This window comes from Protopterus annectens, chromosome 4.part0 (genome assembly GCF_019279795.1).
Source record: "Protopterus annectens isolate FY-2018-M chromosome 4.part0, PAN1.0, whole genome shotgun sequence".
In the NCBI taxonomy this organism is placed as follows: domain Eukaryota; kingdom Metazoa; phylum Chordata; order Ceratodontiformes; family Protopteridae; genus Protopterus; species Protopterus annectens.
In genome coordinates this window covers 10,200,862-10,221,661 of record NC_056733.1, presented here as the reverse complement: position 1 = coordinate 10,221,661, position 20,800 = coordinate 10,200,862, and the positions used below count along the sequence as shown (strand labels likewise).

Sequence of the window (20,800 nt, the reverse complement as noted above, 5' to 3'; positions counted from 1 at the left end):
GGATGTTTGTCCTTATCTGCCCGCCAGGATACTAATCAAAACTCATGCAGATCAAAAATTAGTGTAAAAATAATAGGCTCTAAACACACACAGACAAGCCTGAGATAAAAGTATCCAAAACACTCTTATAACTAAAACTGCTATAGAATATGCTATCTAAACAAACACACACTGACCAAAAAGTTAACTAGGCCAAAAAAACGAGGCCAAATATTTAAAGAGTAAATATATATAAACACACGGGAAGGGGAACTACAAGGAAGCGATGAGCTACCTACCTACCTATGTCAAAAAATTAATAATGCTATATAATAAGCTACTAAATAGAAAATTTTAAAGTTTACTGGCCCGAGCTTTCACTGGAACCTCCGATCAGATGCAGTGGCAAACTAGTTCTGAGGTAATTCACAGTGCATCATGGGATAGGGGCTTGGCCTCGAGCTACTGGAAGACTTCAAGCTTTGCATGTGGCCGTACCGGAGCAAAGGGATCAGCTCCGAACTCATCAGTTAAAAATGAATGGTGAAATTGAACAACTTCACATTGTAGGTTTTGTAAAATAGAAGTAGAAACAGTCACACCTCTTATTGCTGGTTGTGATATACTAATGGCAGAAGGACTGTACACTGAAAGACAATGTGGCAAGATTTTTGCACTGGGAACTCTACAAACATTATAATATTGAAGTTGAGAACCACTGGAAACATGAGCTACAAAGTATTATAGAAAATGAAGTTTATATCACATGGGGATCAACTATTACCAAGAGTTCAAAAAACAGATGCGAAAAAACCAGATACAGTAATCCATGAAAAGACAAAAGTAGCACTGATCATTGAAATTGCTACACCCAGTGATTACAAGTCTTATGTACAGACAGAGACTAAGTCATAAAATACCAGAATTTGCAGGCAGAAACGAGGCCAGTTTGGAAGAAGGATACCCAGACAATTCCAACAGCAGTAGGAGCAATGGGTCTTATAAAAAATTTATGACAGTACTTTGATATGTTACTGACATATGAAATGCCGTATGAATTGCAAGAGTAATTAATACTGGGCAGATTGTGGGTGCTGCAAAGAGCACTTCTGGCTAACATCAAAGATTGAAATCATACTTTGACTTGGGAATGGGGTCCTTCCCATCACGGTATTAGATAACCAAAAGACTTGGAGAAATTAAAACAAGGAAGATGTCTGAAGAGTATTCCAGATCTTTTTGCTCACTGTTAGAGCAGTCTGCTTCAGTCTTTTTAAGAGGGTACTGCTTCCTCCTCTTGCTAGACAGGATTCTACATACAGATGATTATGTATTTTGCTACATGTTCTGCAAGATTTGCAATTAAGGATGGCCTAGGATTGGAAAGGAAAGGGGGGGGGGGGGATTCAACCGGCATCTGCAACCCAGATGTCTTTTTACTGTCTGGGTCCTTTCAGTGTGGCCATCAACCATGAAGTCTTGCAGAACTGTCCAATTTCCATCTTACAGCGAAAAAATGTCTCACTAAAGTAAAGATAAGGAGCCCATCCTGCCCTTCAGAAATCACAAATGTGCTTTGACAACAGGTTCCCAGGAATAAGGTTTTATTCTGGAAGCCAAACCCAGATTATCTGCTTGACAGGACATGCTTTGTTCCCTTGTTGTGACAGCCTCCCAAAGTGGCTTCATCAGAGGCCTTGGGAAAAATCAGATGCATGGTCTAGTGGATACAAGAAAAAAAAAAGTGTGTTTTACCAAGCTGTACATGCTAGCGTCCTGATGGGATGTCAGAGTCAAGTCACCTGCATCCACCTTTCTGCCTTCTTCCCAAGAAGTTTCTTTTCAGGGAAAGCAAACCTCTTAGCGCAAAAAAGCTGGACAAAGCCTGACAGAATGGGGGGGGGGGGCCAAAATAGGGACAGACTTTAAATACTCCTTTTATAAACTTAGAAAGTTGCTAGAACAGGGTTTGTCCTAGCACAGGATTTGCCTTAGCATGCATTTTTCGGATGTATATACAGTCTGAAACACAAATGTGCATCTTTAATTAGTGACTTCAATCCTCACATCATCCCATAGAATTGCCAGATCACCACATCATCCGATAGAATTGCCAGATCACCACATCATCCCATAGAATTGCCAGATCACCACATCATCCCATAGAATTGCCAGATCATCACATCATCCCATAGAATTGCCAGATCATCACATCATCCCATAGAATTGCCAGATCATCACAGATTTTATGAGGCGAAACTCTGGACAACTGAGAGGTAAGAGGGCAAGGAAGCAAACTGATGAGGAGACTGTAGTCTATAAGACAGCCCAGCAATCATTGTTGATGCTAAGATTTGATTTTGGGTTGAAGAAAAAAAAAAAAAAAAAGATTTTGGTAACATTTCATGGTGAAAGTTATATGCCCCTTCTACTTCCTCCTGGGAAGAGGCAGACAATGAAACTGATGACTTTGCAGATTGGATGAAGGCTTCAAGCCTCTTTCTGACAAGTAGTTAAGTAGGGAATCCTGCCTACCAAATTTGTTACATAAAATGCAACATTTTACTGATTACTGCATCTTCATTTTTACATACTGTGCAACCCCATGCACTGTGCACTCATTTCAGCATTAACTGCTGGAACAACTATTTTATAAAAGTTTACACAATAATAAACTTGCCTCATATCAGACAAAATCAGTGCTTACATTTCACTTGGAGTAACTTTCCCATTATTAAGCACATACATTCACATATCACAAACAGCCAGTCTACAGCTCTAGATTGATTTAACATTGCATCTTAAACAGACACAACCATAGAAGTTAACTGCTCATAATATAATTTGAGATCATGAAATTAAATCCTGAACATGGTTTTACTTTCACTATATTAAAAACTGGATCAGTGACTTCATACTTTGTATTATGGACTATTTTATGAAGTAATTTTAACTATTATGGGTTTTGCTCTCGGCTCCACATTTTTAATTTCTGTAATCATCTTTTTTAACCTCACATTCTCATGGTCTATCTTTGGTTTTATATTTTATACCTACAGCTTTCTTGGTCACTATCAACACTAAAGATGGAAATCCTTTCACCTCTTTAGCAAGTTATTTTACACCAACTCAAGACTAAATTCTCATGTACAGTTCTTAGCATATTAAATTCATTTTTGTACTGAGGCAACTTTGTACATTCTCAAAACATATGTTTTCAAGAACCTTAATCTGGACCATCACATCGACACATGCCTTTTACATGTGGGGACACCCCCAAGATGGGGGGGGGGTATAAATACTTATGCAAACATTCCCATTTTCAATTTAAAAATCAAGGGATGAGACCTTTCCCTTCACTGAATCTTTTTAAATCACTTAGGCCATGTTACTTTAATCGTATATTATATTGCCTTCTCAAATCTAATAGTCTTATGCTCCATTACTCTTCTATATACAAGACTGAGCCTATTTTATTTATTGTTTTCCAGTGTCTTAATTTAAAGTAAACACTTGCATAACAGTTTTATAATTCTCTTTTTATTCCTATCCTAAATCTGCCCATATGCCCACGGGTCGGTTACTGCCTCATCAGGCACTATGCCCATCATTTCCTGCTATTTGAGCACATGTTTGAGTTCTGAATCAAACATATTAAATCTAAACTACTTGGTCTTATAGCCGGTCTCCAAATCTGAAGTCATAAGCCACTCTGTTCCTTTGTCACTATTAGTTTTTCAAACTGCACACTCTCCCCCCTCTTTTGTTACTCCCCTCCCACTCACTGCACACTCCCTATTGTTATCCCCTCAAAGAAAATTTCCTTTTTCGTATTCTTCCACACCTGATCTTTTTAAATTAAGTATGACTTACATAAACAAAAATAGGACCAAATGCAGCTTAATCACTATTATTTTCGATGTCCATAAATAACTATTTACTTAATATCTTATCTTACTTATAATCTTTTGAATAATTTATTCCCACATTTCTTAACTGCTTGTACAAGATCCCATTTCAAATCAATTCCCAAGCATCTCATTCTGTTATGAAACAAAAAGGGAAGGTTCAATAAGCAAGCCACACACACATTGGGGCACAAGTCATTACTACAGTCTGTTTTTGCTTCATTTAATTTATACCCCGATATACTAGTAAAATATTTAACTATCAAATTAAGAAGTTATGTACTCACCATAACGTTTCCATCTAAGTAGGTATCTTCATTTGTCTGCAACCTTTGGGATACAGATCCGATCTCGGATCCGTGCTGGCAACTTCTACCACAGCATAGATCTGAGCTCATAGCTCCTCCCTTTACGCACAATCCCCTGCCAACCCTGACTGACCTCAGATCAAGTTTGCCCGATATAACAACTGTTACTGTGCCCCGGAAGGGGCTTATCTAAGACAGATCCTAAACAGAATCATATAGGTCAGGGGGAAGGAGGGGGGGATGGTTGCAGACAAATGAAGATACCTACTCAGATGGAACGTTATGGTGAGTACATAACTTCTTAATCTGAAGTAGGCACTTCATTTGTCAGCAACCTTTGGGACAGAGTCCCCAGCTACCTGAATCCTGGGTGGCCGTTATGGAAGAATATTCCGGAGCACTGCAGAGCCAAAGGACGCCCTACCTCTGGAGACAACATCCAGTTTGTAATGGCTGATAAAGGTAGGAGATGAAGCCCAAGTGGCTGAGGAACAAATATCATCCAAGGGGACCCTAGATTTAAAAGCCGCCGAAGTAGTGACGGCCCTAGTAGAATGAGCGCGGACTCCCTGAAGTGCAGGCCTTCCCGAACTCTGATATGCCAAGAGGATACAACTAGCTATCCACCGTGACAGGGTAACTTTAGAAACTGACTTGCCTAAATTGGTTTTGGCAAAGGAGACAAACTGGTCAGATTGCCTATGACCAGCAGTTCGATGAATATAAAAGCGTAATTGTCTGTGAATATCCAAAGAATGCAGTTTGTACGCTCCTTTGTTCTGATAGTTGGGAAAGAACACGGGAAGATGAACAGATTGATTAATATTAGCTTCCGAAGATACCTTAGGCAGAAAGGACGGAATGATCCTGAGGTAAACTCTATCCTGATGGAAGGTCAAATACGGCGGTTTAACAGAGCCTGAAGCTCAGAGACCCTTTTAGCTGAAGTAATGGCCACCAAGAAGGCCGTCTTCCAAGAAAGGTATTTAAGATCAACCGTAGCCGCCGGCTCGAAAGGGGGGCTTGTCAAGGCCTGTAGAACCAAAGATAAATCCCATGGGGGTACTACCTCGCTGACCGGAGGTCTGAGAAGGAAGGTACCCTTGAGGAAAGCTTTGCAGAGCTTGGAGGTAATTAGAGGGCCCGATTCATGCCCTACATGACAATGCGAAATCGCTGCTAGTTGTACCTTGACTGTAGAGCAGCTAGTCCCCTGATGAAAAAGGGTAGTTAGAAAATCCAAAACCGACGTAAGAGGCGCCGTGAAAGGATCTAAGTGATGGTGCTCCGCCCAGATGAAGAAACGTTTCCGCTTACTCCGATAGACCCTTCTGGTTGACTGTTTGTGTGTTGCTACTACTGTTCCTACTAGGATGGCTTTGACTGGTGAGGAGATACCGGGAGTCCTTATCAGGAGTGGAACTGGAGCAACCAAGCAGTCAGCTTGAGGTTGACCAGGTTGGGGGTTGGAAGACCCAGAGGGTGAGTAATGAGATCCAGGAGGGGATCCAGAATCCAGGGTGGATGAATCAGATGAGACCACAGGTGCGGGAACCACGTTTGACTAGACCAGAATGGGGCAATGAGGATCATTTTGCTCCCCAACCGACTGGCTTTCTGTAAGAGTTTCAGCATCATGGGCAATGGAGGGTAAGCGTAAAAGACCGGGAGGCCAACCATGTACTAGAGAGTCTCTCGGGGACTCCCCCTGAGGGGCTGAGGGGGGATTAGAGCGAAGTAACTGTTGCATTTGGTATTTGAAGGAGAGACAAAAAGATCGCAACAGGGATGCCCCCATTGGGCAAATATTTGCTTCGCTACTAGAGGATTGAGACACCATTCGTATGGGGTCAGAATTGAATGACTGAGCCTGTCTGCTAGGATGGTGGACCGTCCCGGAATGTGCGTTGCACTGAGAAAGCGGTTGGTGGATATCGCCCATTCCCACACTCTCATGGCCTCGCGAAAGAGAGGATAAGACCTGGTCCCCCCCTGTTTGTTGATGTACCAGACAACTGATATGTTGTCCGTATGTACCGCAATCGTCCCAATCGGAAGAAGGCTGTGAAGTGCCTGCAACATCAAAAGCACTGCCTTCATCTCTAGGACATTGACATGCAACGAGGTCTCTGTCGTTCCACGTGCCTTGGACTGTTCTGCCTGAATAGTGCCCCCCCCCCACCCCAGGCGAGAGGCGTCCGTGGTCACTGTGGCGACGGGGGGAGGCATCGAGAATGGTTGTCCCGTGTGATGGCTCAGGGACTGGAACCACCACACGAGCGACCCTCTGCAAGCCCTGCTTAGGGGAATGCGATGGGACAGGGGGTTGCGGGACAGGGACCATTGCACCTGGAGGGTCCACTGCAGGACCCTCATATTTAGACGGGCTAGGGGCAGCAGAGAAATTGCTGCCGCCATGGACCCTAGAGCCCTCAGGATCAATTCCGCCGGTGGAGCAGGAAGTTGGAGAATGGCCTGAACATGCAACCTCAGGTTCTGAAGCCGATCGGGAGTCAGGAAAGCAAGCATTAGTCTGGAATCCAATCTCGCCCCTATGAAATCTATTACCTGTGTAGGAGACCGGGAGGATTTGGCCATGTTGACAGTCAACCCTAGGCGTGGAGCAAGATTTAGAAAGTAATCCCTGCCTGAACAGAGCAGATGCCTTGCTGGGGAGATGAGGAGTCAGTAGTCCAGGTACAGAAAGACCTGAATTCCCTGAAGCCTCAGGTGGGCCGCTATAACCACCAAGACTTTGGTGAACACCCTGGGGGCTGAGGTGAGACTGAAGGGGAGGGCCCTGAACTAAAAGTGACTGGCTCCCAGCCGGAAGCGGAGGAACCTCCTGGAGCGTCTGTCCACAAGAATGTGATAGACCTCAAGGATGCGTACTATCGAGCACATCCAGTCGTTCTCCCATAACAAGGGGAGAATAGATTGTAGCATGACCATCCGGAACTTTTCTTTGGGTACTGCCAGGTTCAAGAGAGAGAGGTCGAGGATGGACCTCAAGTCCCCCTTCTTTTTTGGCACCAGAAAGAACCTGGAGTAAAACCCTGATCCGAGCTGATATGGGGGGACGGGTTGGATGACTCTTGTAAAAACTGCTGAATTTCTGTAGCAGCCGCCTCCCTCTGATTGGGTGGTACGTCGGGGAGGCTTCTGGTTTTGGGGGTTACAATAAAGGGAATTTGGTAACCTCTGGATATGATGCGAAGCACCCAGCGATCTGTTGTTATGGACTCCCACATTGCTAGGTGCCTCGAAAGATGCCCCCCTGACTGCCTCCAGAGTGGAGCAGCTGGGCAACCCCTCAGGGGTTCTGCGTGGGTCTCTCAGAGAAGGGTTCTCTGGACCCAAAATTTCTGGGACCCCCTCTGCCTCTAGGGCGGCGTCCTCCCTGTCCTACTCTGCCACGAGAGGACTGGTTGTCTGGAGCAGACTGGGACTGATGTGATTTCCGGAACCACATCTTCTTCTGACCCTTTTGGTTCTTAGAAAAGGACCTCTGGGGAGCACAAAAGCGGACTCAGACAGCAGACAACGTCTTCCAGTCTTTCTCGCTCTGGACTAAAGTGTCGCGAACGGTTTTGCCAAACAGTGCAGAACCATCAAAGGGGGCATTCGCGAAATGACACCTTAAAGGGTTCCGAGAAGTCACAATGTCGGAACCAGGCTTGGCACCTCATTACCAGGCCGGCTCCGCCAGCTCTAGCGGCTCCTTCCGTGGCGTGAGACAAGAGCCGCATAGAGGTGTTAGAAACGGAACGTAGAGTGGACATTTGGGAGGAGTACAGCTGCTTGTCCCCTTCCGACATGGACTCTGGGGGAGAGGCAGCGTATTCTTTTATTAGATCTCGCTGCATTCAGAGGACGTGTGCCATATAGTTCAGTGCCCTCATGGAGAAGGTTGCTGAACTGAAGGCCCGCTTCCCAAGGTGGTCCATCGCCCAAGACTCCTTGCTCGGTGGGTGGACCACGGAGCTCTCCTGAGCCAACTCCCTCTTGGTGGCCGCCGCCACCAACATGGCATCCACGGTGGGACCTCTGCTCCAGTGGGTACTTTCTGCAGGGGTACTCAGGATCCTATCTGGGTGCTTGGGGACTGGCTCTACAGTGTCCGGGTCCTTCCAAGCCCTGGTGGAGATGGTCCACCAGGGGGTCGGGGGGAGGGGACACCCAAGAGGTAGATGGCCCTGCTTCGAACGCCTCTAGGAATACGGACTCATCAGAAGAAGCCTTGGGGGCAGACCACCCTCCCCTAATCCTGAGCATTTCCATGATGTCTCCAAAGGAGACATCCTCGGGGGGTGACCTTGGGGAGCCTTCCCCTTCATTTAAGTCTGTATCTTCCGTAAGGGACTCTGGGGAGTCCACGTGCCTCCTCTTACACTTAGCCTTGTGAGGAACCTCCTCAGGGGGGATTGTCCGAGGAAGTCTCACCAGCAATGTCATGTTCCAAAGGAACACCCAGAGGCGCTGAAGCAGGCTGCCCCGAAGGCCGGGTGATGGGAGCCTGAACCAGCTGAGAGGGAGTGCAGGGGGGAGCCGAAGCCAGAACCGGAGGCTCGGATGCACTCAACAGTGCCCTCTCCACCACAGCGAAAGCCAAAGGGGAGCCGCCCTCGATCGGATCCGAGTGGGAGTTGACTCTCTGATCCTAAGCGGGGACTGGACCCGGGGCAGAGACCATCGGATCCGAAGGACCCGTGTGCTCCGACCAGGATGGAGCCGAAGTCGCACTGAATCCCTCGGATCCGAAGCTCAGTCCACGGCTCAGAGGTCAGATCAGACAAGCTCGAGGGACCAGTCGGAGCCGAAGTAACCAGTATTGTCTGCTCCAACCCACCCCCGGATCCAACGCGGCTCGGCTCCGAACGCTCCGAACCCGGAAAGCGGGTCGGAGAAGGAGCGATTGGATCAAAAAATGGGGTCGAGCTCCCCCCTGGAGGGGGGGGGGGGGGAGGCAAGAGCACTCCCATCTGCAGCTGGGCCTGGATGAACCTCCTCATCATCCGGTCCATGTCTGCATCTGACATGCAGAAAGTGGACCTCGAAGAGGCCACCGAGGCAGACCTAGAGTGTCGCCTTGATGACCTCGACGGGGACCAGATCCCCTCCTCAGGTCCCAGTGAGAAGCACGGGGACCGGAGCAGAGGAGGAGGTGATCCAGAAGCTCTGGAGGGAGGAGCTGGTTTGGTGGGTGGGGCCGAGGAGGAGTCCTCGGCCCGCCGCTTATGGTGCTTCTCTCTCCGTTTGGCTTTCCCGGCCTCCCTCTCCTCCGGAGCCGAAGCGGGAGGTTGAGTCCCGACCGGAGGGAGGGAGGTAGGTAGGGGTGGCTGCCACCGAGGGCTGGGTAGCGGCCACAGAAGCACCGGAGGCCGGAGCCGAATCCGGGGGCAAAAGGCCCGCCAGAATCAGCCTCGACCTCCGGTCCTTAAGTGCCCTGGGATTGAACGCTGCACAAATCGCTCATCCCGAGGAGAGGTGTTCAACCCCAAGGCACCTAACGCACCAGGTGTGGCCATCTGCTGGTGAAAGCTTATGGCCACACTTGGTGTACTTTGAAAAGATGGCTTTAGGGGCCTCCGACATAGTAGCACAGAAACACACTCACTAGGCCCCTACACACACCACAAACACACACTACGACCAGCGAGGGCAGGGAGGAAAAATAACCACAAATTAAATTAAATTGAGAGATATAAAGGGCTATGGGGTACCTAAACACTCGCTCTCACTCATACGAAGAAAAGGGGGATAAAAATAGAAAATTTTTCTCACAAATCTTCACTATGTAGCAGGAGCTCGAAAATCCAGCTTGTAGCTTGAAGCGCGGCAAACTAGACCTGGGGTCAGTCAGGGTTGGCAGGGGATTATGGGTAAAGGGAGGAGCTAGGAGCTCGGATCTATGCTGTGGTAGAAGTTGCCGGCTCGGATCCGAGATCGGATCCATATCCCAAAGGTTGCTGACAAATGAAGTGCCTACTTAGATAAGTTTTTATCATGCTGCAGACTGGTAACATATTACGTAGTACGCAAAAAGGGCTGTTCTCATTAGTATTAGTCTTGTTTATTTCCATATAGATTTCACAGTACTATGTCTCTGGGTCTAAATACAAAGCAAAGAGTAATGGTGAAAGTGCACACCCCCTTGGCAAGTTCCTCTTCCAAGGTTTGATGCTTGATGACAGATCAACACACTTGACCTTAGCCTGAGCTCCTCTGTAGATTTAAATATTAATATTCTCAATCTTCGTGGAAACCCAAGTACCTAAAAAAGACCATGTCATAAAATTCTCAACTCACTCTCAAAAACTTTTGCAGTATCCAAACCTATTACCATTTTTATACTATTGTCAAATGCGTTCTTTTATGTCAAAGGTTGCTTACTTTAACAATGCTCCAGGTTAATTATTCTTGCCAATATCTTAGCCACTCTTGTCAAAATAGTAAAAAAAAAGTTGATTCAGCATTGGAATGGGTTGGTCTTGCCCTGAATCAAAAGGATATTTCCCCTTCTTTGGTATAGCTAGCAGTACTGCTTCTTTCCAAGTAAAGGTCACATCCCAAGCCAAGACATTTAGATCATCTCCTACCCCCCCCCCCACAAACTTCTATTGGAATTTCATACCTTCCAAGAGATTTCCATGCATTGTTTCCTCACTGCTTCTTTAATGTCAGTTTCCTTTACTTTTGATGTCAATACTCCTCTACTTGTGTAACAGAGGAAGTTGTAACTGTTTCAAATTATGTTACCATTTCCTGTATATGGCCTTCAACCTCTACATCTTCACTGGAGTACTGTAATTGCTTAACATTACATACAATTTTTCCAGGGTCCACTACTGCCTTACCATCTCATAACTCCTGCTTATAGTTATCCTTTCAACTTTTTACTACCACAAATGCTGAGCCAATTATTTCTGACAATCATAGAAAAAAAATTAAGTTTTAAAAACACATCATTCAAATTTTCCAAGTACTCTTGCATAGACACGCTAGCTTCTTTCAACTGCTCTTCAACCTGTTGTGTTCCACATTTTCTTGCTTCTGTAAATCCCTTACTCAAGTCCTCTTCCACACCTATTGCAACTATTGATCTATACGTTGTTGGCTTTCATTGTGACCACAGTTATAATCAAGTCTACAATTATCCTAATCCTCTGCAAGCTCTTTACTACTTAGACTCGTATCTAACAACATTTTACTCAAAGTTTGATCTACCTAGTTAAATAGCTTCCTTTTCAGAAGAAATGGTGGAAAATCCCTTTGTTTGTCAGAACTGATTTTTACTTGCGTATAAAACTTACATAGGTGCACTGTTAGTCATTAACACTGGATGCGTTTTCATGGTTTGAACCAGGTTATGATTCTATTTATATGCAACATTTACCTAATATTGCACAACAATCATTTCACTGAAAAACGTGTATATTCCAAATTCATTGTGTCACTTTCATTGAATCACTCAGGACATATGTTTCTCAAAGTATCTGTCCCCAGTTGGCATTCTATTATATATCTGCCTCAGACAAGTCTTCCCAATTTCCTACAGTATCCGAATCTCTGACTACTATAAGTTCCTGATGAAAGACCAACTTCTCCATTTATGCATTCAATGGAACGTACTCTACAGCCAGTGTAATTTTGCAGCCTGCCAATGACCTCTCACCACTTCAAATGTTCTCTTCCTATTCTTAACTTGCTCCCCAATCTTTATTCCAATACCCTTTTTAGCCAACAGCCACTTTTCACTCTTCTATTCCAGCAAAGAAACGTTCTCCTTTCCTTCGCAAATCTTTTCATGTTCTTTATTATTCAGATGCGTTTCTTGTAACATATGTGCATTACTACTATAAATGCAAGTTAATACCTTGGACTCTCTCCACAACCCACTAATATTCCAGACAAAGTCAAAACTGTGATAGTAAAGCTTACTTTTTATTCTACATAAACATTTTGCCTTTGTTACAAAACAGTCCTCCATGGTCTTATTTTTTGCATCACTGTATATAATTTTGTAATACTGACCTGACTTAACCTGATCTCCTATTTTATTAGAACATGCAATCTGCTCCCTACCTAAAATAAAAATGTTTATTAACTATATACATATTTTCTCAAAGCATTAGAGCCAATGTTCTGTAAAAAATGTAAAACTTCTACTCTTAAATCAGACTCAAGCAATGATTTACTTGCGTACTATAAATCACAGATCTGTTTCACTTCTCTGCAGCTAGCCAAATTTATTTCATTTCTAAAGCTGTCCCCTATCCTTGTGTTGCTAGACAGCCAATCATTACCTACAGTCTTTAATTTGGAATATTTGCCACATCAAATATTTATTCATTTCAGTAGGCTATTTACTCCACAAACTAGTACATTTTTTAGCATCACCCTTTTACCTTAATTATATCTCAGATATTGTAATTATGTTCAAAAGGACAAACTTCTCAACAGTCTAGACAAAGTCTCTCAATATTTTTGTAATCATAGCTTGACATGGAAGGTAAGCTGCATTCAAAAGCACTGAGGACAGAATAGTTCAGGTTGCAGACAAGAGAACCTCCCAGCCTGAAGCCTGATAACTCACTTTAATCAAGCAGCATAATCAAGCAGCATACACTATCAAATAGTAGCTTTCTAACTGGTATTTACCCATTTTCAGTCATTTTAAAATATCATTCAGTGGTCTAACATTTTACTTTAACCAACATCCTTGTCCACACATGTAGTCCCCTGCATTTAAACTGTTGTCCTCATTCAATGTTTCTAGTGCATTGTTTTCATGTTTCTTCATATCTACCTTTTTTTAATCAGCACATTTGTCTTGAACTTTTTATTCATTCCTAAACCTGGTGAATTCATTGCTGAAGCCAACTTTTTACATTACTACCTACTTGTTTTTATCATATGACCTACATTAAGCTTTCTTTTTCAATCAACATTAACTTCCTTACTCCCACATTGGCCCAATAACATTTTTTTGGAAGCAACATACCAGTTCCCAGTTGGAAAACTAAATGGCACTTTCACCAGACAGTACACATTTTGGTTAAATCAATCATCATTCTCATGAAACATACATCCATGTTAGGGAGTCCTTACTCAATGTTCCCAGTGCATTGTTTATGAAGCTCTTGTTTTTTGGAAGTTACATCTCCTTTTATTTATCTACCATTTTTCTGTAACATGAATGTGTTTCGTATGGAACTTCTCCACTCTTGTCCAAAGCTTGACTTTCTGCATTTTTTTTACTAGTTGCTTGCCCTCACCATCTTCTCCTGCCTAATTCTCCTCTTTGTTTTGACAGTTCATCCTGTGCCTGTTGGGGGTCTTTGTAAACTTTTAATCAGAATAAGAAGACTTGAAATAATGCAAAATACAGTAACCTGAAATGAAGTTTAATTTCTCTGCAAAGTCTTATGGAAGAAAAAAATTGTTAGTTCATGTTTGTAATGAAATGTCATTACCCACAAAAACTGTTGTTCTTTCCAACTTTTTTTGTTCTTATCCTACACAAAAAATAATTTTCTCTTAGTTGGTATGTCTGCGTTTCTACAGTTTAATCAATACAGTGCTTGGCTGCTTTCTCAGTCTCAGATTAAGAATATTTATTATATTATCAGGAAAAGAAAATTCAGCCCACGTGCCAAGGCCTTTACTGAAAGGCTTTGCAATCTTTACGGTACTGCTGTAAACTTCATGCTGCCTCTGCATGACCTATCCTCCAGTTCAGGCAATTTGTGTATTTGTTCACATTTTAGCTGCTGTTCCACCGTTTTTTCTTTCATCTCCTTTTCAGCAAATAGCATACCAGTTACTTCTTATGAACATGCTTAGTTAAAAAAACATGTATTCGCTGCATCTGTTATTTCTCTCTAGATCTTCCAACAGGGAGCCACTTATCTTGAAATTCTCAATGTATTTGGTAATGTTTCTCTAATGCGACTAATGAATTTTCTCCTTCAGCTGCCATTACAATCTACTTTCCCCACCGCTACTCCAGTGCTGCTGTCATCTTTTAAATTCACAAGTGGTCTCTTTTTTTTCTTTTTGCTGACCATCTGGATTGTCAGATACTTCAGGAACCAATTTCTGTTAAAGATTTACAGTAGTTTGCAGACTTGATATTTTTAAATGGCTCTCAACCCTGAGGTTTGTTTTTAGCTGCTCACGCTACCACCACGTCATAGTAGAATACATGCTACCTTCTTAGCATCAAATCCATGAAAGAATCTACAGTCCCCAAATCTCATACAATAGACCTAAAAGTTTGGCATCTGGTACAGGGGATTAATGCTATGAGCTGTTAATGAGATACCTCCTGTGGTATAGGGTTTGATTCCCTCAGTCTTCATTTGCCTAATGTACAACCTCAAGCAAGTCACTTAAATAGAGCTTTGGGGCGATTGAGAATTTGAGCTAGGTTCCTTAATGGTCTCATGGACTATATTGCCTACCAACTACAATGATTGTAAGAATCTTTGTGGAGGATCTGTCTAGCACAAGAACATCTAACCTTCGGTAGATCATAGACCAAGTTTGAAGTCCGCAAAACAAAAATCAGTACAATATAGCTGAGAATATATGGAAGACCGTATTTAAAAAAAAAAAAAAAAAAAAAAAGGTTCCCCAGTACAGTTCAAGAGCAGGCCAAATTATGCTGGACCACAGCTAAGTAAAGGTTACAGGTTAAAGGCACAGAGCACATCACAAAAGTAACGTTTGCAGTTGAACTCATTGCCAAAGGCTCTTCACCTTCCCTAAATGGTGAAGTAAAAGTTAGAAATAAGGCAAGCAGGTGTGCTCTTTTCCCCAAAGTATTAACTGCCAAACCACAGTCAAGTGCAAAATCATCTAACCTCCATATAAATCATGATCTTATAAGCATCAAAAGTATCCATGTGGCCTTAACTAGAAATGTTATCTGCTTCACTGACCCAGTTTCGGAAGGACCGTGTCAGTTTACTATCAGAAGCTAGAGGGACCTCAACCTCTAACCCCTCATTTACAAGACAATTGCACTGAATGGAAAAAAATATTGGTACTACCCCCTCCCACACACCACAGGACCTACATTTTCTCTCATTCTTGGTTAAGAAGCAGTATGGACTTTTGTGTTCCATGTTTTAAAGCCTTTTTGGCTTATGCAAATTTCCTTAGTGCAATAGTCTCAAATGCAGGATTCAAGATTATAGTCTTCAAACGTCAGATGGCACACATTATCAAATATCTTAGCACATGACAGCCAACTTCAAGTTCAATCTACAGACAAAGGTAGAGCATCCATCTCTACAATGACTGACCCATGTTCACAGATTGGCTGGGTCCCTCAGAAGGCTGCCCTGAGGCAGCAAAGTTTGAGTATCTGAAGGGAAAGGGTTGTGCCACAGTGTGGCTAGCTCACATGAAAGTTAAAGTGATCATCTCTAGTTGTACTGGCAAGCAAAGATCATTGTGGATATGTTAGGGAGCATGTGTAGATGTGTGCATTCACTGCAAGACCAGAGAACTAAGTTTAGGATAAAAATATCAACACAGACCTTTATGTACACCCTACCTCTCTTTTTTAGGTCAAACCATAAAGAAGCACTGGTACTAAACACCAAGGCGACACAAAGAAAGAAAAAGACTGTCTGGTTGTGGGTCCAAGACCACCTTCAGTAAATTTACTATTAAAAACAAAGGCAATAAGCAATTTCACTAAAGAGCGCACATGCAGCAAAACTAACCATACTCACTTTTGATATTTCTTGATCAAGCTGTTCTTCTGTTTGTTCCAATTCTACCAGTGGAAAAAAGGAACAGTGTAACATTAAATCCTGCTACACAACAAATATGAACAAAACATGCAAATAAAATGAGGCATCTAAAAAAATAACTCTTCAGTATGGCTCTCACTAATGTGAAGACCTTTGCAACAATCTTGTACTCTGTTTCGACTGCTAACTTCTGAACATCATAATTCTGCTCTGTTCAGCAAACCATACAGTCCAGAGTGAGGAGTTCAGAATGGACACTGTTTTCTCACTCCAAACAAAAATAGATTGTAAAGATGTGTAAAAGCAAAAAAATTATCCTACAGTAATTTCATGAATCTGTGGGTTACAAAGCAGACTGCTGATGGGTCAAGAGTCTAACTCCAGAATCATTTTCCTCGTGACAACAGGTTTGTGTATGCATGAACTTTAATAATGCACATGCCCTTTTTCATCCTAGCAAACTCTGTCCAGTCTACCAAGACCGGACAGTGTCACACTGTCTCATTCTGCTGCTAAAACTTTCTGTGCACATCCTGGGGTGAGGAGCATCAAGAAGTATAGGCATTTTTACCTGGTCCCCACACTTGTAAAGTCCTCCTGCCTTACAGACCCAAACATGACATGTAACAAAGGGTGCATATGTTCCTTCTGCATTTTCAGCCACAGAAGGCTGCACAAAATTGGGGTAGGTTGTACATTTTTTGAAGAAACAGTATAGTGAAACAGGTCTAGTTTCATTAAATATCTAGGTATGCTACATCCCCCCCATTTTATTCATCATTCTGTACGTAGTCCTAAAGCAGCTGCTCTAACCTTCTCCCTTTAAAGTGTTTCCATGTGAAGGCACTAGTGACATACATGCAGGCACCAGACAGAGGAAATACAAAAGTACATCCAAATAGTATATCTAACACAGCTGCCCTCTTGACCAACATTTGCCTATTCTGCTAGCATACTAAACTCCCTCAAATCTCTGATAAAACAAAACTACAGTATTTGAGTCATTATATTCTAGTGAACCATCCCTTCTGTAAAGGGTACTTTCAGTCTTGATCTTCCTTCCTACAGCAAGCATCCACACCTTTCCCTCATACTCCCAATTAATTCTATCCCCATGCAGTTTCCAGCTTAGTGTTTAAAACCACATGCCCACAAAACAGATCCCCAGTAAAAGCAGAAGACCTAGAGCAAAGTGCAGTACTCCACATTTGCCCTTATTTATGATGAAATCTAGTTCTTTTGGTTCCACCTCATGCTAAAAAAATCCCACACTGTACTGACCTTTCATATGTCCCAGGCATCTCAATGTGCTGCATAAATGTGTCCAAAAGATAAAGTTCTTTGCCAGACCTCTCTCCAATATTCTCTACAGCCAGACTCAGTACAAAACTGACCATTCTTTACAATAAAAACTACCCATTAACCAAAGAAGCTTTATTAATTACTGAAGGTTAGCATTCATCCTGCCCCTGACTACAGAGAACTACTCCACTAACAAATCACGTGCCAGCGGATTGTTTCCTGACTTCCAGTTCGACTTTTTTTTTTCACACCCTGTTCTGCTTGGTTCCAACTGCCCACTCTGACTTCATACTCTTCTCCCCCTCAGTTAATATATGAAAATCAGTCTACTGCCATCTAGTAACCACCCCTTCTGCTTCCACAGACAACTACTTCAAACTCTTCTATACAAGTCTAGTTACCTTTTTGGGGGGATTATGGAAATATTCTTCCCAGCTCTCTCAGTTCTTCACTTACTTACAAAGTACCATCGTTGCCTGCTTTGCTCCCACTACTTCATACTTCAGGTTAGGCAGAGGAGTCTTCCTACAATATTTACGCTCATCTTCCTCATAATAAACTCATGCAGTTTCTACACCAATCAAATCATCCACACAATTAATAACCATTTCATCATTTAAATTTCCTGCTCCCCCCAAAAATGCTTTTGTTATTCCAAATGTCATCATAACCACTCAGGGAAAACAATTCTGCAAGACATCTCTGTAACCCCTGCATTAAGCATCAAGTGTCATATTAAGGCAATATTATCAACACCCTACCCCCTGAGGGATCACAAACTAGACCCTTCCCCTTAAATTACAAATCATATTGCAACACAAACAGTTCCCCTACAGGCATTGTAAATAATTTTACAACACAGCATCACACCTCTCTCACTTCAGTGGTAGTAGAGGCACCACATTTTACTTCTCAGGTGGTCACACCATGCTGCCTCAGTGTTGCTCCTAACCTGCATTCCACTAAGCTCCTTGATTCTGGCAAGAACACTGCACTACTTTATCCAAACTCTCTTCTTAGTGCCCTTGTTTTCTGATTATGCTGTACCACTACAAGCATATTCAAAAATTCATTCTCCATCTATACAAATGAAAATACCTTTCAGTTTAGAACAAGACAGAAGAGTTCTTTCACTAACTCTGCTACCCTCCTCACTCAGCCGCCCCAGTAACTACTGCTCTACTATTCGTGGAATGCCTAACTTTATTTGCAAGCATTTAATTGTACTTCTTTCCAGATGCTGGCAGCCACTATCCCACTGATCAACACAATGAGGCTCTCTCTCCCTTTCCATTTTAGGATCAGCATAATCAAGATTACTTATTTCAATACTCTACTCAGTCTTGCTAATGTACACCTTAGGTTAACTTCAGTATAATGACATTCTACACTTCTTTACTTAACCTGTCATCTCTAGAGAACTTCTATTCCACTAATGAATAATGTCCCAGCCCCCAAGCACAGATCCAGTCTTCTTTTATACCTCTCTCCATCACAGCAGTACACAACTAGCCATTCTGCTCCCAAGGCTTTTCAAAAACTCTAATGATTCCTTTGACACACCACTGTCACCATCTGCTAAGCTCCCATTACAGCCAGTTATTTATTGCACTTCTCTCATGGCAGCCTTTTTTTTTATGGGGTAGAGCACTAACATCCATGGACCCTTTTCAGACTCAGCCCGGGAGTGGAGTTCGGTTAAGTGAGTGGAGTTTGGTTAAGTGACTCGCTTGGAGTCACACAGTACAGCAATGGAGGCTGAGGGAATCAAACCCAGCACCACTGGACCACAGGAAATAGTTAGTTAACAGATTTTTAATCTTCTAAGACAAGTGCCAGACCTTATTTGTAGCAGGCACTTGGGCTTTAATGCTAATTCTTGTCATCCTACCTTCAACATCTCTTTCCCATCATTACTTTGCTAACCAACATGTGAACCTCAAGTCTTGCAAGCAATTCCACACTGTCACACCCAGTACTGTAACTAATGCATCTTGCCACCCTTGGCAGCTCCCCAAACTGATGCCCCCAATCCAAACGTTGAGAGCCAAGCAAAAAAAAAAATGCAACTTGTTACAGTAACTAGTTCACATCAAGTTTCACTACAAGTGTGAATGGTGTACTAGCATTCATTTATAAAGCTCAGATATCCTAGCAGTTTCATAAATGATTACTGTATTCCACCCATCAGTACCTGCAAAGCATACTCCCCAATAGCTCGTGTCCAAGGTGGCCTGCCTCTTCACTGCACCAGTTACAGCTCTGCTCGCACTAGTCCAAATCTTCTCACCCTGCAACATTTACTGAGCAGGCAGCCATTAAATTCTAGAGTCCATTATTTCTTTGCCCTCAAAGTATTTTTTTTAAATAAAAAATATTCATTTCAGTCATTCCACCCAGTTAACTGTTCAGTCCCAATCCTCTTGCCTAGAGAAAAATATCAGAAACTCTCAACTAAAGCAAAGTATCTTTTACAGCATCTGTTGCAGCAAGCATGAAATGAGAGCATTCCCTACCATGAGTCAAGCAATCAGCTACACATTTTTTTATATTTTTTTCCAAGTAGTTTCACCTAGGTGCCTCCCCTTGAATACATTATGCAGATGCATAAAAGATGATATCGGAGCATGCTCACTGAAAACCTCGGATGATGCAATGTCCTGGCTATATATATATATATATATATATATATATATATATATATATATATATATATATATATATATATGAGCCATTTATAATCTCGAAATACTGAAATGTTGAATTTCAGTATCTCGAGACTATAAACCAGAATGTTTAAAATAGCGAAAGTTCATAATCGCAAATTCGAATATCTCGAATCTGCAGTTATGGCCTTACGCTATGTGATGTCCGGGATTGCGTGTTTATGGTACGTGGTGCCGTGTGGATCTAGGTCTTTGTCAGGTAAGTGAGTGTTTTGTAAGGCATTTGAGTGGGGGTTAGAGTGTGTTCGAGTGTGCTGATATGTCTGATGTGTGTGTGTGAGGGACTGGAGAATGTGTGTGTGTGAGTTAGCTTTTGTTTCCTGTTTGTGTGATCTCAGAGTTAGTATATATAAGTAGAGGGTGTGCGGAGGGCACAGCCACCCCATGGGGGGTGCAGGGGGGCTTGCCCCCCTGCTTATGCGTGTATGAGTTGTGTGTGTGTGTGTGTGTGTGTGTGTGTGTGTGTGTGTGTGTGTGTGTGTGTGTGTGTGTGTGTGTGTATAGTTATGTTTTGATGTGGGTGTTGTGGTGCATGTATGGTGTAGTGTATGAGGTTTGTCTGGGGTTTTGAATTTCGTGGTTTTGGGCTCATGGTTTTGTAGTTCGTGTTTTGTGGATTCGGTTTCATAGTGTCAAGATACTGAAATTCGATGTTTCAGTATTTCGAGATTATGAATATTTATTTATATATATATATATATATATATATATATATATATATATATATTTATATATATATATTACATAACACACACATACATACACCCAGCCACCCATATACACACACTAAATTCAATGACACTGAAAGA

General features: G+C 42.7%; 1 protein-coding gene across 3 annotated transcripts in view; it reads right to left on the bottom strand.

Moving 5' to 3' along the window:
- The window catches only part of RHOT1 (ras homolog family member T1), a 1,470,459-nt gene that overhangs the window by 1,291,200 nt on the left and 158,459 nt on the right, over positions 1 to 20,800 (bottom strand). For all 3 annotated transcript variants that reach the window (XM_044068049.1, XM_044068050.1, XM_044068051.1), the window contains exon 4: positions 15,943 to 15,986. In XM_044068049.1, coding sequence (XP_043923984.1) covers positions 15,943 to 15,986 — 44 coding nt within the window. The remainder of the gene's footprint in view (positions 1 to 15,942; positions 15,987 to 20,800) is intronic.